Source organism: Manis javanica, chromosome 4 (assembly GCF_040802235.1).
Source record: "Manis javanica isolate MJ-LG chromosome 4, MJ_LKY, whole genome shotgun sequence".
Lineage (NCBI taxonomy): Eukaryota > Metazoa > Chordata > Mammalia > Pholidota > Manidae > Manis > Manis javanica.
The window spans coordinates 56314075-56331457 of record NC_133159.1 but is presented as its reverse complement, the minus strand read 5'-3'; the positions used below and the strand labels follow the sequence as shown (position 1 = coordinate 56331457).

The 17383-nt window shown below is 35.6% G+C and overlaps 1 protein-coding gene across 2 annotated transcripts in view; it reads left to right on the top strand.

Moving 5' to 3' along the window:
* Window positions 1-16896, top strand: part of RPE65 (retinoid isomerohydrolase RPE65) — a 30426-nt gene extending 13530 nt beyond the window's left edge. For both annotated transcript variants that reach the window (XM_073234113.1, XM_073234114.1), the window contains 4 exons: window positions 6575-6689; window positions 6787-6881; window positions 6984-7095; window positions 8228-16896. In XM_073234113.1, the coding sequence (XP_073090214.1) occupies window positions 6575-6689; window positions 6787-6881; window positions 6984-7095; window positions 8228-8379 (474 nt within the window). In that variant the 3' untranslated portion in view covers window positions 8380-16896. The remainder of the gene's footprint in view (window positions 1-6574; window positions 6690-6786; window positions 6882-6983; window positions 7096-8227) is intronic.
* The last annotated feature ends 487 nt before the right edge of the window (window positions 16897-17383 follow it).

The following is a 17383-nucleotide window of genomic DNA, read 5'->3' as shown; positions in this document are numbered from 1 at the left end:
CCTGCAGAAATGTTCAATAAGTAGTTGGTATACATGGATCTGGAGCTCAAAAGAGAAATCACAGAGATTGATCTGGGAACCTTAGGCACTCTTACTTTTCCTTTACAAAGCATATCTCTGGTATGTAGTTGAATGCCCATAAAATACCAAATGGATGAGTCTGTTGATCTTAGTAAACTCTTTTATTTTGCTAATAATGGTAAAATAATAATCATCTTTAAATTAAGGATAAAGGATCATTTAACTTAAGCATTCTTTACCTTATTCTCTTCACTTTCCAAAAAGAAAAAGGAAGGAGTTTTCTAAATGTGTAGTCATCACTGCCTGAAGATAGACCACCCAACCACAGAATGAGGAACTTCAGTGATAATGAGAAATGTCTATTACCCTAGACCCTGCCTTCTATTTCTTCCAATAGTTATTAATTAACCCCTATAACATGGTACTGTCCCAGTTATTTCAGTGGGCACATCAATAGGATACACATCGTGCTCTTATGGAACTCATTACCTATGTGTAGGGAGAAGGAAGAGGATTCAGAAATGATAATGCACATCAGCATGAGATGAGGGAGGGAAGGATGAATTGCTTTGGCTATTCAGAGAAAGGAATCATACTTATTTGGGGTGATTCATGGAACACAGTCATTTGCAGTATTTTAGCAGAAGAGATGGGATTAAAGCATATCAGTTGAAGACAGGAGGAAAGACAAAGAAGTGGAAATGGACAGAAAAACAGAGGGAACTGATTATAATCCAACTGGTCAGGAAACAAGCAAAGTAGTGGGAAAAATGGGGAGACCTAAAAAAGTAGGCCAGTAATCTTGGAAGGCTTTAAGGCCAGGCTAAGAGGTTTGTACTTTATTTGGCTGTGGGGAAGGGAACAGTAAAGATTCTCGAATAGAAGAAAACCATATTCAGAGTTGGTAAACTGGGTATCAAGTGTACTGACTTTTATGGTTGTCTCTACTACTAAATGTCTGGTTCCCTGTCACTTAATTAGCCTAAATTTCAGTTGCCTGCTCTGAACCTAAGTAAATTGGACAAGTAATAACTAGGACATTCACAGCTTTAGTACTTTGATTTGCTAAAACAAAGCTGTGTTTGTTATATGTAGTACTAGAAGTGCAGAAGGGATGGAGCTCAGGAGCTGGGATAGGAGGCAATTAAAATCACTCAGGTGAGCAGATATTGTAGTGATAGTAGGAACAAACAGACAAAAGTAAGAGTTCCTACAGGTGAAATTAAAAAGACCTTGCATTTGATTGGATGACAGAATGAATTAAATCTTAGACAAGCAAAGTGTAGTAAAGATCCTTTAAGCTTTTGTGTCTAGAATAGTGATACTTTTGTAAATGTAACATGACTTGTAGAATATGAGATTGGTTTGGAGAAAAACAGAAATTGTAGAATATGTGGAAAGGGGATAATATGTAAGAGGGCTGACTCCAAGGCAAACAGACCTGGGCTTATATTTCAGCTCTGCCACTTACCAGTTGTGTGGTTTAAGCCTAAATTTCCTTTTCTCTATCTGTAAAGAGAAGCATTTAGCTTTCTTAAATTTCGTTTTCTTTATCGATATCCATTTCTAGGTTGTTGTGATCAATAAATGAGGTGATTTATGTCAGTCAGTATAGTCCCTGGCACAAAGTGAGTGTTAAATAAATATTCATCATCATCAACAACAAAATCAACATCAAAAATCTTCATGAAGTTATCTTGTAGGCTTTCATATGTAAATGCAGGACCTTGTGAGACAAATAGAATTGGCAGAAAAGCACTAATAGTTACAGGTCTTGAAATGATTATCAAATATGTGAGAATAGACAGGTAAGACTTCTTGCAGGAAGAAGTTCATACTTTAGAGTAAATTTTCTAAAAGAAACTTTCATATTTACATATTTTAAAAGTGAAGAATTGGACAGCCCAGAAAATGCTGAGAAAGAAGAAAAAATGGCCAAGCACAGATGTTTGGGAAATGCCCTGTGAGGCAAGTGGTAGAAAAAGAGAAGCCAGAAAAAGAAAAGAGAGAAAGGTCCCCAAGAGGTCTAGTTAACATAATAGAAGAGGCCAAGAGAGGTCTCACTGATGCCCCTGGGTCTATAGACAAGTTTACAAGGATAAAGACAGCACCAAACGCCCGATTTAGTGATCTCCAAGGCAAGAGGGTAAAAGGGGTAGAAATCAGCTCTCAAGGCAATACAGGTAGGTGGGCAGTTGGTGAGGATGTGGAAGCAGGCTGATGTAGTCTACACATTCAGCAGATTGGCACTGAAGGGAAAAATAGGTCATAAATTGGGCGAAATAGAAAGAGGGGAAAGAATATAAGATGGCTGTAGTTTCCAGTTTACTGATTAAGGTAATGGTAGTATTTTTTAAATACATCTTTATTATTTTTGCATAAGCAGTGCTTTTAAATGGTCAAAAAATCAAAATGATATACAAAGGTATATACACTAGGAAGTCTCACGCCAACCTCTCTTTGCATTCGGTTCATACCATCCCCCTTTACTTCATATGTGTAACTTTTTTTTTTATTATCAAATGTACATCACAGCAGTTCAACAGTCTGCCTCCCAATTCCCCCTCCCCCACTCCCCTCCCCCTTGGTAACCACTAGTCACTTCTCATTGTCTATGAGTCTAATGCTGTTTTGTTCCTTTAGTTTTGCTTTGTTTTTATATTCCACAAACAAGTGAGATCATTTGGTATTTGTCTTTCTCCGCATGGCTTATTTCCCTGAGCATAATACCCTCTAGATCCATCCATGTTGTTACAAATGGCAGGATTTCTTCTCTTTTTATGGCCAAATAATATCCCACTGTGTATATGTACCTCATGTTCTTTATCCATTCATCTATGTGTAACTTTTAATGTCTTTCCTTTTCTTTTGTTTATGCAAATATAAGAAAACAAATACATATATAAATTATTATTTCCCATTCTCTTAATACAAAAAGTAACTTTCTATATCCATTATTAAGTGCTTGCTCTTTTCTTTTAACAATATGTTGGAGATCATCCTTTGTTCACCTGGCAGTATTCTCTTTGTGAACATACCCAAGTCCCTCACTGCTGAGCAACAGAGTTGTTTCCAATCTTTGGCTATTAGAGATGTCACAAGGAATAACGTATATATGTTATTTCATATATGTGCAAATACAGGAATAGGACAGATTCTTGGAAGTGAGATCTCTGGGTCTAAGTATAAATGCAAATATAAGGATCAGGAAGGAGTCAAAAGGCTGAGCCAGTTGCTGAGGAAGCAAAGATGATGTTACAGATTTCATACATTAAAAAACCTAATTTAATAATACAAAAAACAGAACAAAGTAAAATTTACAATCACATAAATAACATGTTTAACATAAACATTAGAATTTATTGCATGCTTATGTAAATATGCATATTTGTACACACACCACTCTCCTCCCACCGACAACATGAAGTGCCTTGAGGCCTTATTTCACAAAACCTCATTATATTCCTTTATCTATTTGCTCCTCACCTCCCATCCCTTCCCTATCCTGAAAATCTTCTCCTGTTTCCTCTAAGTTCATAATACATAACTAGAGAAATTCCCGCTACCTTCTTAGAACATTCCATCCTTTCCCCTTTAACAGAACCCGGGTCTCTCTCAAGGACTCTGGTCTCTCCAGCAGTGATTTTTCAGGGTTGCAGCTTCTCCTTCTCCAGCCTTTTTCTCACTGGGCTTAGAATTGGCATAGTTGTCCTCTTTGTTCCATTTTTCTGCCTCCAGACCATTCTTCCTTCCAAAACCTTTAAACTCTCCCAATTTGTAACCTCATTTTAGCTAATTATATAGCCAAGTGGAATGTGCACATATATATGTGTATACCGGTCACTATTGTCATCCACTGACCATCACTCCCTCTCACTCCTGGCTCAATATCATACTCCCCAGATCTACAGACTCTTGGAGATTTCAGTATACACATCATAGGTGATCCTCCCAACAACTTCGCCTCCCAGTCCCTTGACTTCCTCTGCTGCTCAGGTCTTCCATTCTGTGTCAGCCACTCACTCCCTCTATCATACCCCTGACCTTGCCGTTACAGTGCTATGACTGTGCTTCCTCCATAATCTTAGTTTCATGCATGACACGCTCTTACTACCACCTCTTATCTTTCACTTGCCCTCTGGCAGTTCCAGCCAGGAGAATCCATTGAAACTATTACCTTCTCACATATCCCTCATTCCCCTGAGAACTTAACTTCCTTCTTACTCAATTAAACTACATGGTCAATAAGCATAATCACCCCCTTGCCTAGATCTTCATTTCTCTTGCATCTTTCTTCCTTTATTGAATTCATTTGTCAAAATGACAATCCTAGTTAAAGTCACTCTGTGCACTCCATGCTTGTATTTCTGAAGCTGAAGCTGAGAACTGAAAACACACAGGCATGTTAACTGGCCCATTTTTAAATACAAGACCACAAACCTTAAGGCTACCTTTCCCAACTTCATTTGCTCTCCCTCTTATCTAGTTAAATATTTCACACCCTCCTCTCTTCAAACTTTTGACACTTTCCACCTTCATGCTCATTCTCAGCTGATGGCTCTGCTTTGTATTTTATTGGAACAAATGAAAGGAATCAGACTCCTGCTGTATCTACCCACCCACGAGCATCTGTGCTCCCACTGAGTTATCCATTATCCTATCCAGAGCTAGTCCTGTCCATCCTTGCTCACCCACGTAACATCACTCTAGAAATTCTCCCTCTGTCCTCTGTCATCACTCTCCTCCCCTTTTCATTTGATCATTCATATCATGCTATTATTTTGTCACCTTACAAAATCCTTCTCTTGACTCCTCTTGCCCCCACCAGCCATCCACTCATTCCTCTTCTTACAGACTTCTTAATGTTAGAAGGTACCAGAACTCAGCCCTTCATTCTATTTGTACATTTACTCCCTTTGTAAAGATTCATGCTTTAAAGCAGACACATTTACATTTTCAACTGTCTTTTCAACTCAAGGTCATATATACTGCTGCCAACTCCATGTCTCTATTTGGAGGTGCAGTAGACATTTCACACTTAATAAGACAAAACCTAAACTTCTCCTCTTCCCTCAACAAAAAATGTATCCCACCTGCAGTGGTCCCCATCTTCATTGTGACAACTCCAATGCCTAATTGTTCAGGCCAAACACCTTGGAGTTGCCCTTAACTCCTCTCGTAATGTCTGACCTCTTCCCCACCCCACATCCCACTTACCAAGAAATCCTCTTGGCTGCCTTCCGCTTCTCACCAACCCCAGTGCTACGAGACTAGTCTGAACCATTGTTTTCTTTTAACTGGACAGCTGCAAGACAAACAGCTTCCCCTATTCTCTCTTGCATCCCCCTACTCTCAAGGGTAGTCTTAACAGAAGCCAGAACAATTCTTTTAAAATTAATCAATGTCACTCCTCTGCTTAGAACCCTCCAATGGCTTCCCATCTCTCACTTACAGAAAAAAAACAAGTCCTCACAGTGACCTACAAGGCTTTACATATTCTGGCCCCACTACCCCTCTGCCCTCCTCTCATGCTCGTTTCCTCTGTGCTCAGTTAGTTACAGCCACTAACTGAATATATTAATACTCTTCTCTTTAAGCACATTTGGCATTTTCCTACCTCAGGCCTTTGTACTGTTTGCTCTCTCTGCTTGAATGTTCTTCCCCAGAATCTGTACTGCTAACTTCCTCATAGCCTACAAGTTTTGTCTCAAGTATCGCCTTTTCAATGAGCCCGACCCTGACCACCTTTTACAACTCACCTTTCCTATACAATTCAGACCCTCCTTACCCTGTTCTAGGTTTTCTCCCCACATTCATGATACACTATATACTTTATCTATTAGGTATATCTACTGTTTATGTCCCTAAACTAGAATATAAGCTTCATAAGTACAGAGACTCTGTTCTCTGAACTATCCCAAATGCCTAGAGTACAGTCTAGCACAAAATATGTACCCAGGTATTAATTAGTAAATGAATATGTCCCTAGAAAGGGCTCATGGTATCCATTCCATTCATAAAATTATATGAAAAGTCATGATGTGGGTTTATGTGGGTGATGAAAGATCTTAGAAAAGATCTTTTTCTAGTCCAATAGTTTCTCTTTTTCTTTTTTTCTTTTTGACAGCATAACTATATGATTTTTGTTCAAACAAAAAAGATCAAAATATCCTAACTATAAAGGAGGTAAACACTGTAAATTGATGCCTAGGGGTTGAAGTCTTTGTTATTCTACAGAAAAACTTTTTTGTTTTGGAGGCCCTTTCTCAAAGCCCAGAACTTCCTTTGAGGACAATCTCATTTTACAGCTGTGAAAACTGAGGACTCAGAGGTTATGTGAATTTCCCGGTGATACATAGCCAGTGACTGACAGGCACAGGCAGCTTCCCTGGACTCACTCCTGGGCTCTGGGGCCTGTAGTTTTCTGCATGCCCCTCCCTATCTGGTGACTTAAGAAATGAAGAACTCAGGAGACAAAACTTGAAGAGACTGCACTATGGCTGCTCGATTTTTCTTCCCTGCTCCCTGAGGTTTCTGTTATCCTCTTTCTCAGGCTGACACAGGCAAGAATTTAGTCACACTTCCCAACACAACTGCCACCGCAATTCTGTGCAGTGACGGGACCATCTGGCTGGAACCCGAGGTTCTCTTTTCAGGGCCACGCCAAGGTGAGATGATCTGGAGAAAAGTCACATGAGAGGGAACAAAATGTTTCAGTCAGAAAGTTTTAATTGGGCTTTCCTAAGCATGTGCTCTACTTTGTAGCATTTGAGTTTCCTCAAATCAATTACCGGAAGTATGGTGGGAAACCTTATACATACGCGTACGGACTTGGCTTGAACCACTTTGTTCCAGACAGGGTAATTAATCCATCTTATGAATATTAGAACAGTACTTTGAGTCATATACTAGTCAAATAAAGCATATGGGCTGATAGATTGATTTTTCTTTCTTACAAGCAGCTCTGTAAACTGAACGTCAAAACGAAAGAAACTTGGGTCTGGCAAGAACCTGATTCATACCCATCAGAACCCATCTTTGTTTCTCACCCAGATGCTTTAGAAGAAGATGATGGTAATGAAAGCAATAGATGTGTCTGAACACTCTCTTTTCACCAGAGTTCTATATATTAATTCACTAAGAGAAGAGTCAGTGATTATTTCCTACTGTTGAGATCCAGTCCTTAGGACTACTGACTGGGACCACACTAAAGAATTTAAACTTATTTGAAAAGTTTCATCTTGTAGCTAGATCTTATTAACCGTGGAAAAAAATGGTAAAGCACCATCTGGTGTCATGAGGGAGCATCCATATCTATTGCAGATGTGGGAGGGAAGGCCAAAGAAAGAGCTGCATGAATTCTAGGCTTCTACCTTTCCTGACCTAGATGCATTTCTGAAAAAGGATCGAGTTCTAAAGGGGGAAAATTGAATATTCTAACAGATCAAAGAAAATGAGAATGAGGCTTTGTAAGTCTGGTTTGGGTTGGTTCTTTTAGCAAGCTGGGACTAGAAAAGAATATAACCTATAACACAGCAACTAAATTACAATCATCAGTCTTAGTTAACTACTGGTTAGCTGGGACAGGGAGGAGATTACACTCTCTGAGATAAAATATGGAAAATCACAGAGAAATGAGTAAAATAAAGAATTGTAGAGCCATTTCATGCTAAATGATTTTACATATACAGCCTATCCAGTCAAAACTGCAAAAGGCTTGTTCTCATTTTGTTTGAAGGAAGTATGCTTCCAGATGTGTGCTGGGAATTATAGAAATAATATGCTTATTGTTTTCAAAGTCTTTCAATATACATTTTTCATTTGATTGTCACAACACTTTAAAAAATTTTTGGCAGTAGGTAGAATGAATGTTAAATCATGTTACAGGTAGGAACACAGGTCCATAATAATTTAATGAGCACCGACTATGTTCTAGTCATTGTAGTAGGCTATTGGGGTACCATAGTGGGCAAGACAGATATAGTCACTCCCTTCTGGAGCTTACAGTCTGGGGGATATGAAGAGTTTAAAAGACACCTTCACGGTGATTATACAACCAGATGGTGGGAGAGTCAGAACAAGATATCAAGTCATATGGTTTTTCTTCATTTGTCAGTGTAATACCTCTTACATTATTTTAATGACATTTAATTTATGGTCCTGGGCTTTTTAATCCAACATTGCCTTATTTAATCCTGATTAACAGGTGTAGTTCTGAGTGTGGTGGTGAGCCCTGGGGCAGGACAAAAGCCCGCATATCTCTTGATCCTGAATGCCAAGGACTTGAGTGAAGTTGCCAGAGCTGAAGTGGAGATTAACATCCCAGTCACTTTTCATGGACTGTTCAAAAAATCCTGAGCACATCCCAGCAAGTTATGTTTCTTTGATAAAACCAAGAAAAATATAGTCAGGTCTACAATCAAATTCTGTTCAATTTTAGCCTGCCATATTACAAGGTTTTAACTTGCAGATGAACACAATTTTGCAATGTTTGCAGAGAGCGCAGAGTCAAACAAGCAATTTCTTTTTTAAAGACTACACATTTCAGATAATCATACTTTCTCTATATAAGACAAGCAGATCACAACTAAAAAACTCAACATATTTAACAATCAAAGAGAAAACAAATGTGGATTCATTAAACCGTTTTTTATTCTTATTATAAAAGTGTATCTTAGGTACCCATCTGCTCCAATTATTTTTTAACATTTAAAAGCCAAAGTCCTCTACACCTGATCTGTATGTGGCTTTGCTGAGTCAAGGCAATATCATGCAAAAGGCTTAACTACTAAATGTCAAACCAAACCTTTTCTCAAACAAGGGACGATCATATAAAAGTAATTAATAATTATGTATTTATATATATATATACACACACATTATGTATAATATATATATAATATAAAATATATGTATGTCTGTGTAAATATTCTCAGACTTTTTAGTTTTTAATATTTCCATTAATATGGGCAACTACTGATTATTTCTGACTTTGCAATGAGTATTCCTATCTCTAATCCACTGAGGGCTCTCAAAAAAGTAACATCCCTGAGGATTAAATTATCTATTAAGAGCTTATATAACATCAAAGCAATTACATGTAGTAGTGACTAATTTTTTGAAAAACAGCATAAAATACTTACAAAGGTAATTTGTGTTTAAAATTGAACTATGGGATAGTGTTAGGGGTTACACTTTGCTGCCTTTTCTATCTAATATTTAAGCACCATGCAGTCACCTGACCAAAGAGAAAGAGGAGAGAGAAAATATTAACTTATTGACATTTAGGTATTAATACATTTTAAATTTATTTTTTAGATAATTCTATTCTGTGCCACCTGTTGCAAAAAAGAATGGAGATTGACAAATAATTTTATTCTACATCTTAATCTTATTATCTATTTTATGCTCAAAAGTATTACACATCATAGTATTTAAGATGATCAGCCTTGTGTTTCATGAAGTAAGAATATCTTGAAGGAATAGCCTGTGGAGATCACCACAGCACTAAGAAAGGAGCAAGACAGATATGACTAGGCAGATATGATTCTTTTGGTTTCTTGATTTAGATAAAATGCAAACTCATTTTTTAAATTATAACTACTCATTAAAACATACTTTTCAAAGGAAATTTAAATTACAGAAAAGTGGAAATTATAAAGTAAAATGCAGAGCTCATCTAAGCTCACCTACTGTTGAGACTTGGGTACTGGTCTTTTCCATCTTTCCCCTCCCCAACCCTGTGGAATGTATTATTATTTTTTTGTGGAAAGTTCCTAGATAGAACTAGAAGACTCAAAAAGAAAAGCATGCCTGAGAATAACATGAAATATATGACTCTAGACAAATGTCAGTTCATTGTTTTTATGTCTCTAGACATGACACTTGAACATAATTTACAAAGAAGGCTATTTCTTCATTAAAATTCAGAAAATAAGTTACTGAATAATTATTAAGTTTTAAACTTAATAAAGTGTTCAAATTTAAGACAATTCCTAAAACCACCACTTCCTACACTTGTCAATCATTCCCTGCCTTTTTCCCATTCATTTTCTATGAAGTAAGCCTTGCAATTCAGTGCACCCCGCTCCCCCTTTTGTAGGATCCTGTGGCAAGCCCTGTGTGGAGACAACCACAGCACAAAGAAAGGAGCAAGGCAGATGTGACTAGAATAATATTCTGCCAATACCATTTCCCCAGAATTAAAATGTCCCAGGCAGTCATTCCTAGTATTATTCCAAGAAGGCTCAGGAGCTGCTTTTCAAGTCTAAAGATGGAACATGAGCTTTAAACGCTTAAATTAAAGTGAGGGAGATTTAAGTCAGGCAAGAGGAATTAACTTGGAAGTTCAGATTGAAAAAATTAAGGAACTTGTTTTCTGAGAAACAGAGCTAGATCTGGGGGATCTAGAGGATCATGTTCAATCTATAAACAAGTAAATCTGTTCTAAGGAAAAAAGTTAAGTTAAATGAAACAAATAAACCAGTTAATAAGTAGTTATTTTTTAAATAAGTTGTTTTTGAGTCAATTTTTTTCTATTCTGGACACCTTATATTTGTCATAACAAGGGCAGATGATACTGAAACCACTGATGATATCAAGAGGTAATTAATATTTGATGGTAACTGCTTCATGTCAGACAATCTAGACTGTCCCCTCTACTATATTCCAAACTAAAAAGACTGAGACTGAAAACGAAGTTTACCTTCCAAGACTTCTGTGGTAGTATTATTCCATCATCCCACAGTCTGACTGAAGAATAAAATGCGGTTCTTTCTTCTGTAAACCTGATAGGAAAAGTATCAATGATTATGGATTATAAAGAAAATATCTCCTAAGATATCCCCTTAGAAACACCACTAAGAAACACCGAATCTGGTAAAATTCAGTCTCAAGAGAAACAATATCTGAAGAATAGGAAGAAAGGAAACACAATTATTAAGTGCCTTTTACATTTTCTTTTTTTAATTAAGGTATCATTGATACACACTCTTATGAAGGTTTCACAAGAAAAACAATGTGGTTATTACATTCACCCTTATTATCAAGTCCCAACCCATACCCCGTTGCAGGCACTGTCCATCAGTGTAGTAAGATGAAACAGAGTCCCTATTTGTCTTCTCTGAGCTATACTGTCTGTCTTCCCTGTGACCCCACACACACCATGTGCACCAATCATGACACCCCACAATCCCCTCCTCCCTCCCTCCCCACCTGCCCTCCCCCACCCATCCTCTTTGGTAACTGCTAGTCCCTTCTTGGAGTCTGTGAGTCTGCTGCTGTTTCATTTCTTCAGTTTTGCTTCATTGTTATACTCCACAAATGAGGGAGACCATTTGGTATTTGTCTTTCTCCACCTGACTTATTTCACTGAGCATAATACCCTCTAGCTCCATCCATGTTGTTGCAAATGGTAGGATTTGTTTCTTTCTTATGGCTGAATAGTATTCCATTGTGCATATGTACCACCTCTTCCTTTTCCATTCATCTACTGATGGACACTTAGGTTGCTTCCATTTCTTGGCAATTGTAAATAGTGCTGCAATAAACATAGGGTTGCATATGTCTTTTTGAATCTGAGAAGTTGTTTTCTTCAGGTAATTCCTAGGAGTGGAACCTCCATATTGTTTTCCAAAATGGTTGAACTAGTTTACATTCCCACCAGCAGTGTAGCAGGGCTCCGCTTTCTCCACATCCTCGCCAGCATTTGTTGTTCTTAGTCTTTTCGATGCTGGCCATCCTTACTGGTGTGAGGTGATATCTCATTGTGGTTTTAATTTGCATTTCCCTAATGATTAGCGATGTGGAGCATCTTTTCATGTGCCTGTTGGCCATCTGAATTTCTTCTTTGGAGAACTGTCTGTTCATATCCTCCACCCATTTTTTAATAGGGTTATTTGCTTTTGGGGTGTTAAGGCATGTGAGTTCTTTATACATTTTGGATGTTAACCCCTTGTCAGATATGTCATTTATAAATATATTTTCCCATACTGTAGGATGCCTTTTTGTTCTACTGATGGTGTCCTTTGCTGTACAGAAGCTTTTTAGCATGATGTAGTCCCATTTGTTCTTTTTTGATTTTGTTTTCCTTGTCCAAGGAGATGCACTCAGGAAAAAGTTGTTCATGTTTATATTCAAGAGGTTTTTGCCTATGTTTTCTTCTAAGAGTTTTATGTGTGCCTTTTACTTTTATAGAAAAGTCAAGATTATGTATAATGCTACACCCATCATGGTCCTATCTTCACCATTTTAAAGATGAAGAAAGGGAGGCCAAGTTACTTTTCTAACAAGTAGCAATATTTAAACTGAAATCTAAACTTAGTATTTCCCCCCTGAAAATTTGTTTTCTGAAACCTTCTGAAATATTACTACTAATTAAAAATTGTGTTTCAAAAAAGACCAATTGTCATACTATTTGGTCATCAAATTTAGGTGCAAAAAAAATTTTTATTTTTACTGTTTCTTTGACTGTTCAGTAACTCTTAACTATTGCTTAGGAGGCCAAAATGCTCCCTCAATAATAGTGACCTTGTATCAGTAATTATTATGCCAATGATACCACCAGTTGGTCTCTATAAAACCTATTTGTAGATTTTTTGATCCTATTTTGCAGATGAGGTAAGTGAAGCTCAATAAAGTTAAATAATTTAGCCAATTTTCCACACAGAATAGGGATCTGATTTCAAAGACCTACTCTGTCTCTTGGATATGGTGAACTATTACTTTGAGGTAGTTCACAATTTCAACATTAGATCACTACATTCATTTTGGTGACATCCTAAAAGCCTAGGCTTTCAGTGGTTGCTGTGGAAATGCAAGTAAATGCAAAAACTAATGTGGAACACAAAATGATAATGCCTGTGTCCAATCTGATTCCAAAGTTTGAAAAGTTATATAATGCCCAAAAAGCATTAAGTTATTTTTTAAAAATGATAACATTATGTCATTTAGACTTAACTACTTAATAACAAGAAATGTTAGGTATTTCTTTTGGAATATCTTGAAAAGATTACTGAGACACTAAGGGCTTTTTGAACTGAGAAAGTTTGAGAACCTCTGTTCAAGACCCTGGTTTTTAACTTAAGATAAAAGTAAACTTTATAGAACTAGGCTAGAGAGCTATGATTTAAATAAATTCATAAATTCATCTTCATAACAAATCATTTTATATCAATTTTTACATTAAAGGGGTTTGTTTAATTGAAAAAGAAGAAAAATGAAAGAATCATATTCAATATGTCCGTTTATGGACATTTTTTACACTACTATGTTCATAATATATTAGATGGATAATACAATATGTTTAAGAAATTAGAACAAATATCTCAAAACTTACTCTTTCTCAACTTCCTTTAACTTAGATTCATACATATATCTACTTTCATCTCCTTCTAGAAGGTGAGTCAAGGGATAGCTCTCATTTACAAGAACAATCCTCACATTGGGCCAGAAGGATAAGTATTTAGGATCAAAGGATCTCCAACACTAAAAGAAGAAGCATCTCTAAGTGTCCATGAATTAGAAAAATATTACATTTGTAATGAGATTATTAATAATCAGCTAATCCAAGAAGTAAAGAATATACATTATGGCTGAAGCTATTATAAGATGAGAGCTAAACAAGTATATAAAAGCTTAGATGTGAAGGCTAAGGTGATGTAATATGTAGAAGAAACTTGAAGATTATGCTCAACCATGACTGGTCATGATTTATTTCAATGGTAGAATAGGAAATAATACTAGACCTGACTTTGAATGCTTTGGGGGAGATACAAAGCACCTACCACAGTGCTTGCACATAGTAGCTACTCAACAAATGTTGCTGATACACTTTTTTTTTAATTTTCAACAAATTTAGAAGCTTTCTTTGCTGCATGCTTTATTAGAGTCTTTAATATTTAAAGTGTTTTATGAATGCCTACAAGGAAAAGAGTATAAAACAAATCTCAATCTTATGCAGGGACAGAACCCTTTTTTAATGGAACATATAACAAAACATATGTCCCTAAAACACACTAGAATGCTGAGGCATCCAGTGCTCTTAAATTAAAATGCTAACTGTAATCCCCAGGGTAACCAGTAAGAAACAAACAAAAAAACTCAAAAAATACAGTAAAAAAACAAAGGTAATTAATATAGTACAGTAGATCTATTTAATTAAAAGTACACAATAATGGAGGAAGACAGGAACAGAAAAGAAGATGTAAAAAACAAATAGCAAAATAGCAGACACAAATCATATCTTATCAGTCAATGTAATTACTGATTAGACTATAAATGCATTAAATGCTCCAATAGTAAGACAGAGATTAACATATATATATTAGTGACCTAATTATATTCTGTCAGTAAGCAACGCACTTTAGATTCAAAGGCACAAATGGGTCAAAAGCAAAAGGATGGAAAAAGATATACAATGCAAAAAGTAACCAAAAGAGAGCTAGCATGGCCATACTAATAGACTTAAAGGCAAAAATTATGAGAGACAAAGATGTTTTATAATGATGAAGGAGTCAATCCATTTGGAACACATAAGAGAATACTGTGAACAACTGTATGCCAACAGATTAGATAACCTAAATATAATAGATAAATTTCTAGAAAGACACTGAAAACAAAAACTGACTCAAAAGGAAATAGAAAATCTGAATATATCAATAAGAAGCAAAGAAATTGGTAATTCTAAAACTTTCCAAAAGAAATATCCAGACTCAGATGGCTTCACTGGTAAATTGTAATACACATTAGAAGAATTAATAACAATTCTTTGCAGACTTTTTTAAAGAAGTAGACATGAAGGAAATACTTTCCAACTCATTCTTTGAAACCAGTATTACCCTGATAACAATACCAAAGACATCAGATGAAAACTACAGACCAATATCACTTATGAATTTATGTGAAAAAATCCTCAGTAAGATACTAGCAAACTAAATTCAACAGTATATAAAAAAAGAAGCTACACCATGTTCAAGTGAGATTTCTCCTAGGAACTCAAGATTGGTTTAATATCAAAAACCAATCAATATAATTTGCCATATTAATAGACTATAGGACAAAGTCATATGATCATCTCAGTAGATGCAGGCAAAACATTTGAAAACATTCCACAACCATTCATGATCTTTAAAAGAGAGAAAAAATTATAATACAAATATTACAAATAGAAGAGAACTTCTTCATTCAGATGATGAGCATCTGTGAAAAACCCACAGTTGACAACATTATACAACTGACTCTTGAACAGCATTAGTTTGAACTGCTCAGGTCCACTTAAACACAGATATTTATCAATAAACATACTGGAATTTTTTTTGGAGATTTGTGACAATTTGAAGAATTATTTTCTTTTCTCTACCTCACTTTATTGTAAGAATATAGTACATAATGCATATAACTTACAAAATATGTGTTAATTGACTTTATGTTACTGATAAAGCTTGTTTCTAGTCAACTATAATCTATTAGTAGTTAAGTTTTGGGGGAGTTAAATGTTATACACAGATTTTCAACTGTGTGAGGGTCAGCACTCTTAACCCTTGCATTGTTCAAGGGTCAGCTATACTTTATGATAAAATACTGATTTTTCCCCCCAAGATTAGGAACAAAACAACAGTGTCTGCTCTCTACTACTATTCAACATTGTACTGAAGGTTTTAGACACAGTAATTAGACAAGGAAAAGAATTACAATGCTTACAATTGGAAAGGAAGAGTAAAACTATCTCTAGTCACAAATGACATGACAAGTGTGTAGAAAATTCTAAAAAGTTCACTTAAAAGGCTATTAGAAGTAATAAACAATTTCAGCAAAGTTACAGGATACAGGACCAAAATTAGCAGTATTTCTATATACTAGGAATGAACAACCCAAAAATAAAATTAAGAAAGCAATTCCATTTACAATACTATCAAAAAGAATAAACCATTTAGAAATGAAATAAAAGAAGTTTATGAAATAAATAAATAAATGAAATAAAAGATGTTTCAAGACTTGTACGCTGAAACTATAGAACATAGTTCAAGAAAGAATTCTTATGTAAATGGAAAATATCCCATTGTTCTTGGATTGGAAGATTTAATGTTAAGACAGCAATACAATCCAAATTGACCTACAGAGTTAATGCAATCTGTATCTGCCTTAAAGCAGAAATTAATAAAGTGATCTTGGAACTCATATGGAAAAAGAAAAGACCAAGAATTGCCAAAACAATCTTCAAAAGGAAGAACGAAGTTGAACGACTCACATGCTCCCATTTCAAAACCCACTACAAAGCTACAGTAATCAAGGCAGTATGGAACTAACAGAAGGATAGGCATACAGATCAAATAAACAGAACAGAGAGTCCAGAAACTAAACCTCACATTTGGTCAAATGATTTTCAACAGGTACCAAAATAATTCAATGATGAAAGAACAGTCTTTTCAATAAATGATGCTGCAAAAACTAGATGCCCATGTGCAAAAGAATGAAGCTGGATTCCTACTTCACATCATATGCAAAAATTAACTCAAAATTGATCACAGAACTAAAGGTAAGCACTAAAACTTCAACACTCCTAGAAGAAACCATAGGAGTAAATCTCCTTAGCCTTGGTTTAGGCAATGGTTTCTTAGATGTGATACCAAAAGAGCAAATAACAAAAGAAAAAGATAAATTGGACTTCACTGGAACTTTTCAAATTTGTGCTTCAAAGAACACCAACAAAAAAGTAAAACAAAACCTACAGAATGAGAGAAAATATTTGCAAAAAATGTATCTGGTAAGGGACTTGTATGTGATATATATGTTTATAATATAAGGTACTGTATATAATATAATAATATATTCTAATATTCCTAGAAATGTAATTAATAATTGTTATTCACTTGTATTTCAAAGCTAGCTTTAATAAAAGCTTAATCATTTAAAAATTGTATGTGTAATTATGTCCACTTTCCACCATATGTTTCATAGAATAGAGAATATATTATACTTGATATCCTTTTAGAGTCACAGAATCTTAAAATTGAAGGGACTCGAGAAGTCATCCATGCTAGCCTTTATTTGACACATAAATCTTTTCCCCATTTTAGAGAAGAGCTTATCTAATATTTTTCAACTCCCTAGTGGCTGGAGCCCATTATTTCTGAGGCAGTAGGTGCACTAACTTACAGATCTACTTGTGAGAAAGCGACTTACATTAACATTAGAAACAACTCTTACCAAGAGGAACAACAATAAAAATCTTGCTTTGTTCCAAGAAAGTGGTGCTTATTAATATTTTTTGTTAGCCTTAGGTAACAGGCACATTCAAAATATATAAGCCAAAAAAAATCAGCCCAATAATAATGACTAGGATATTAAAATGTTGTCACCTTCA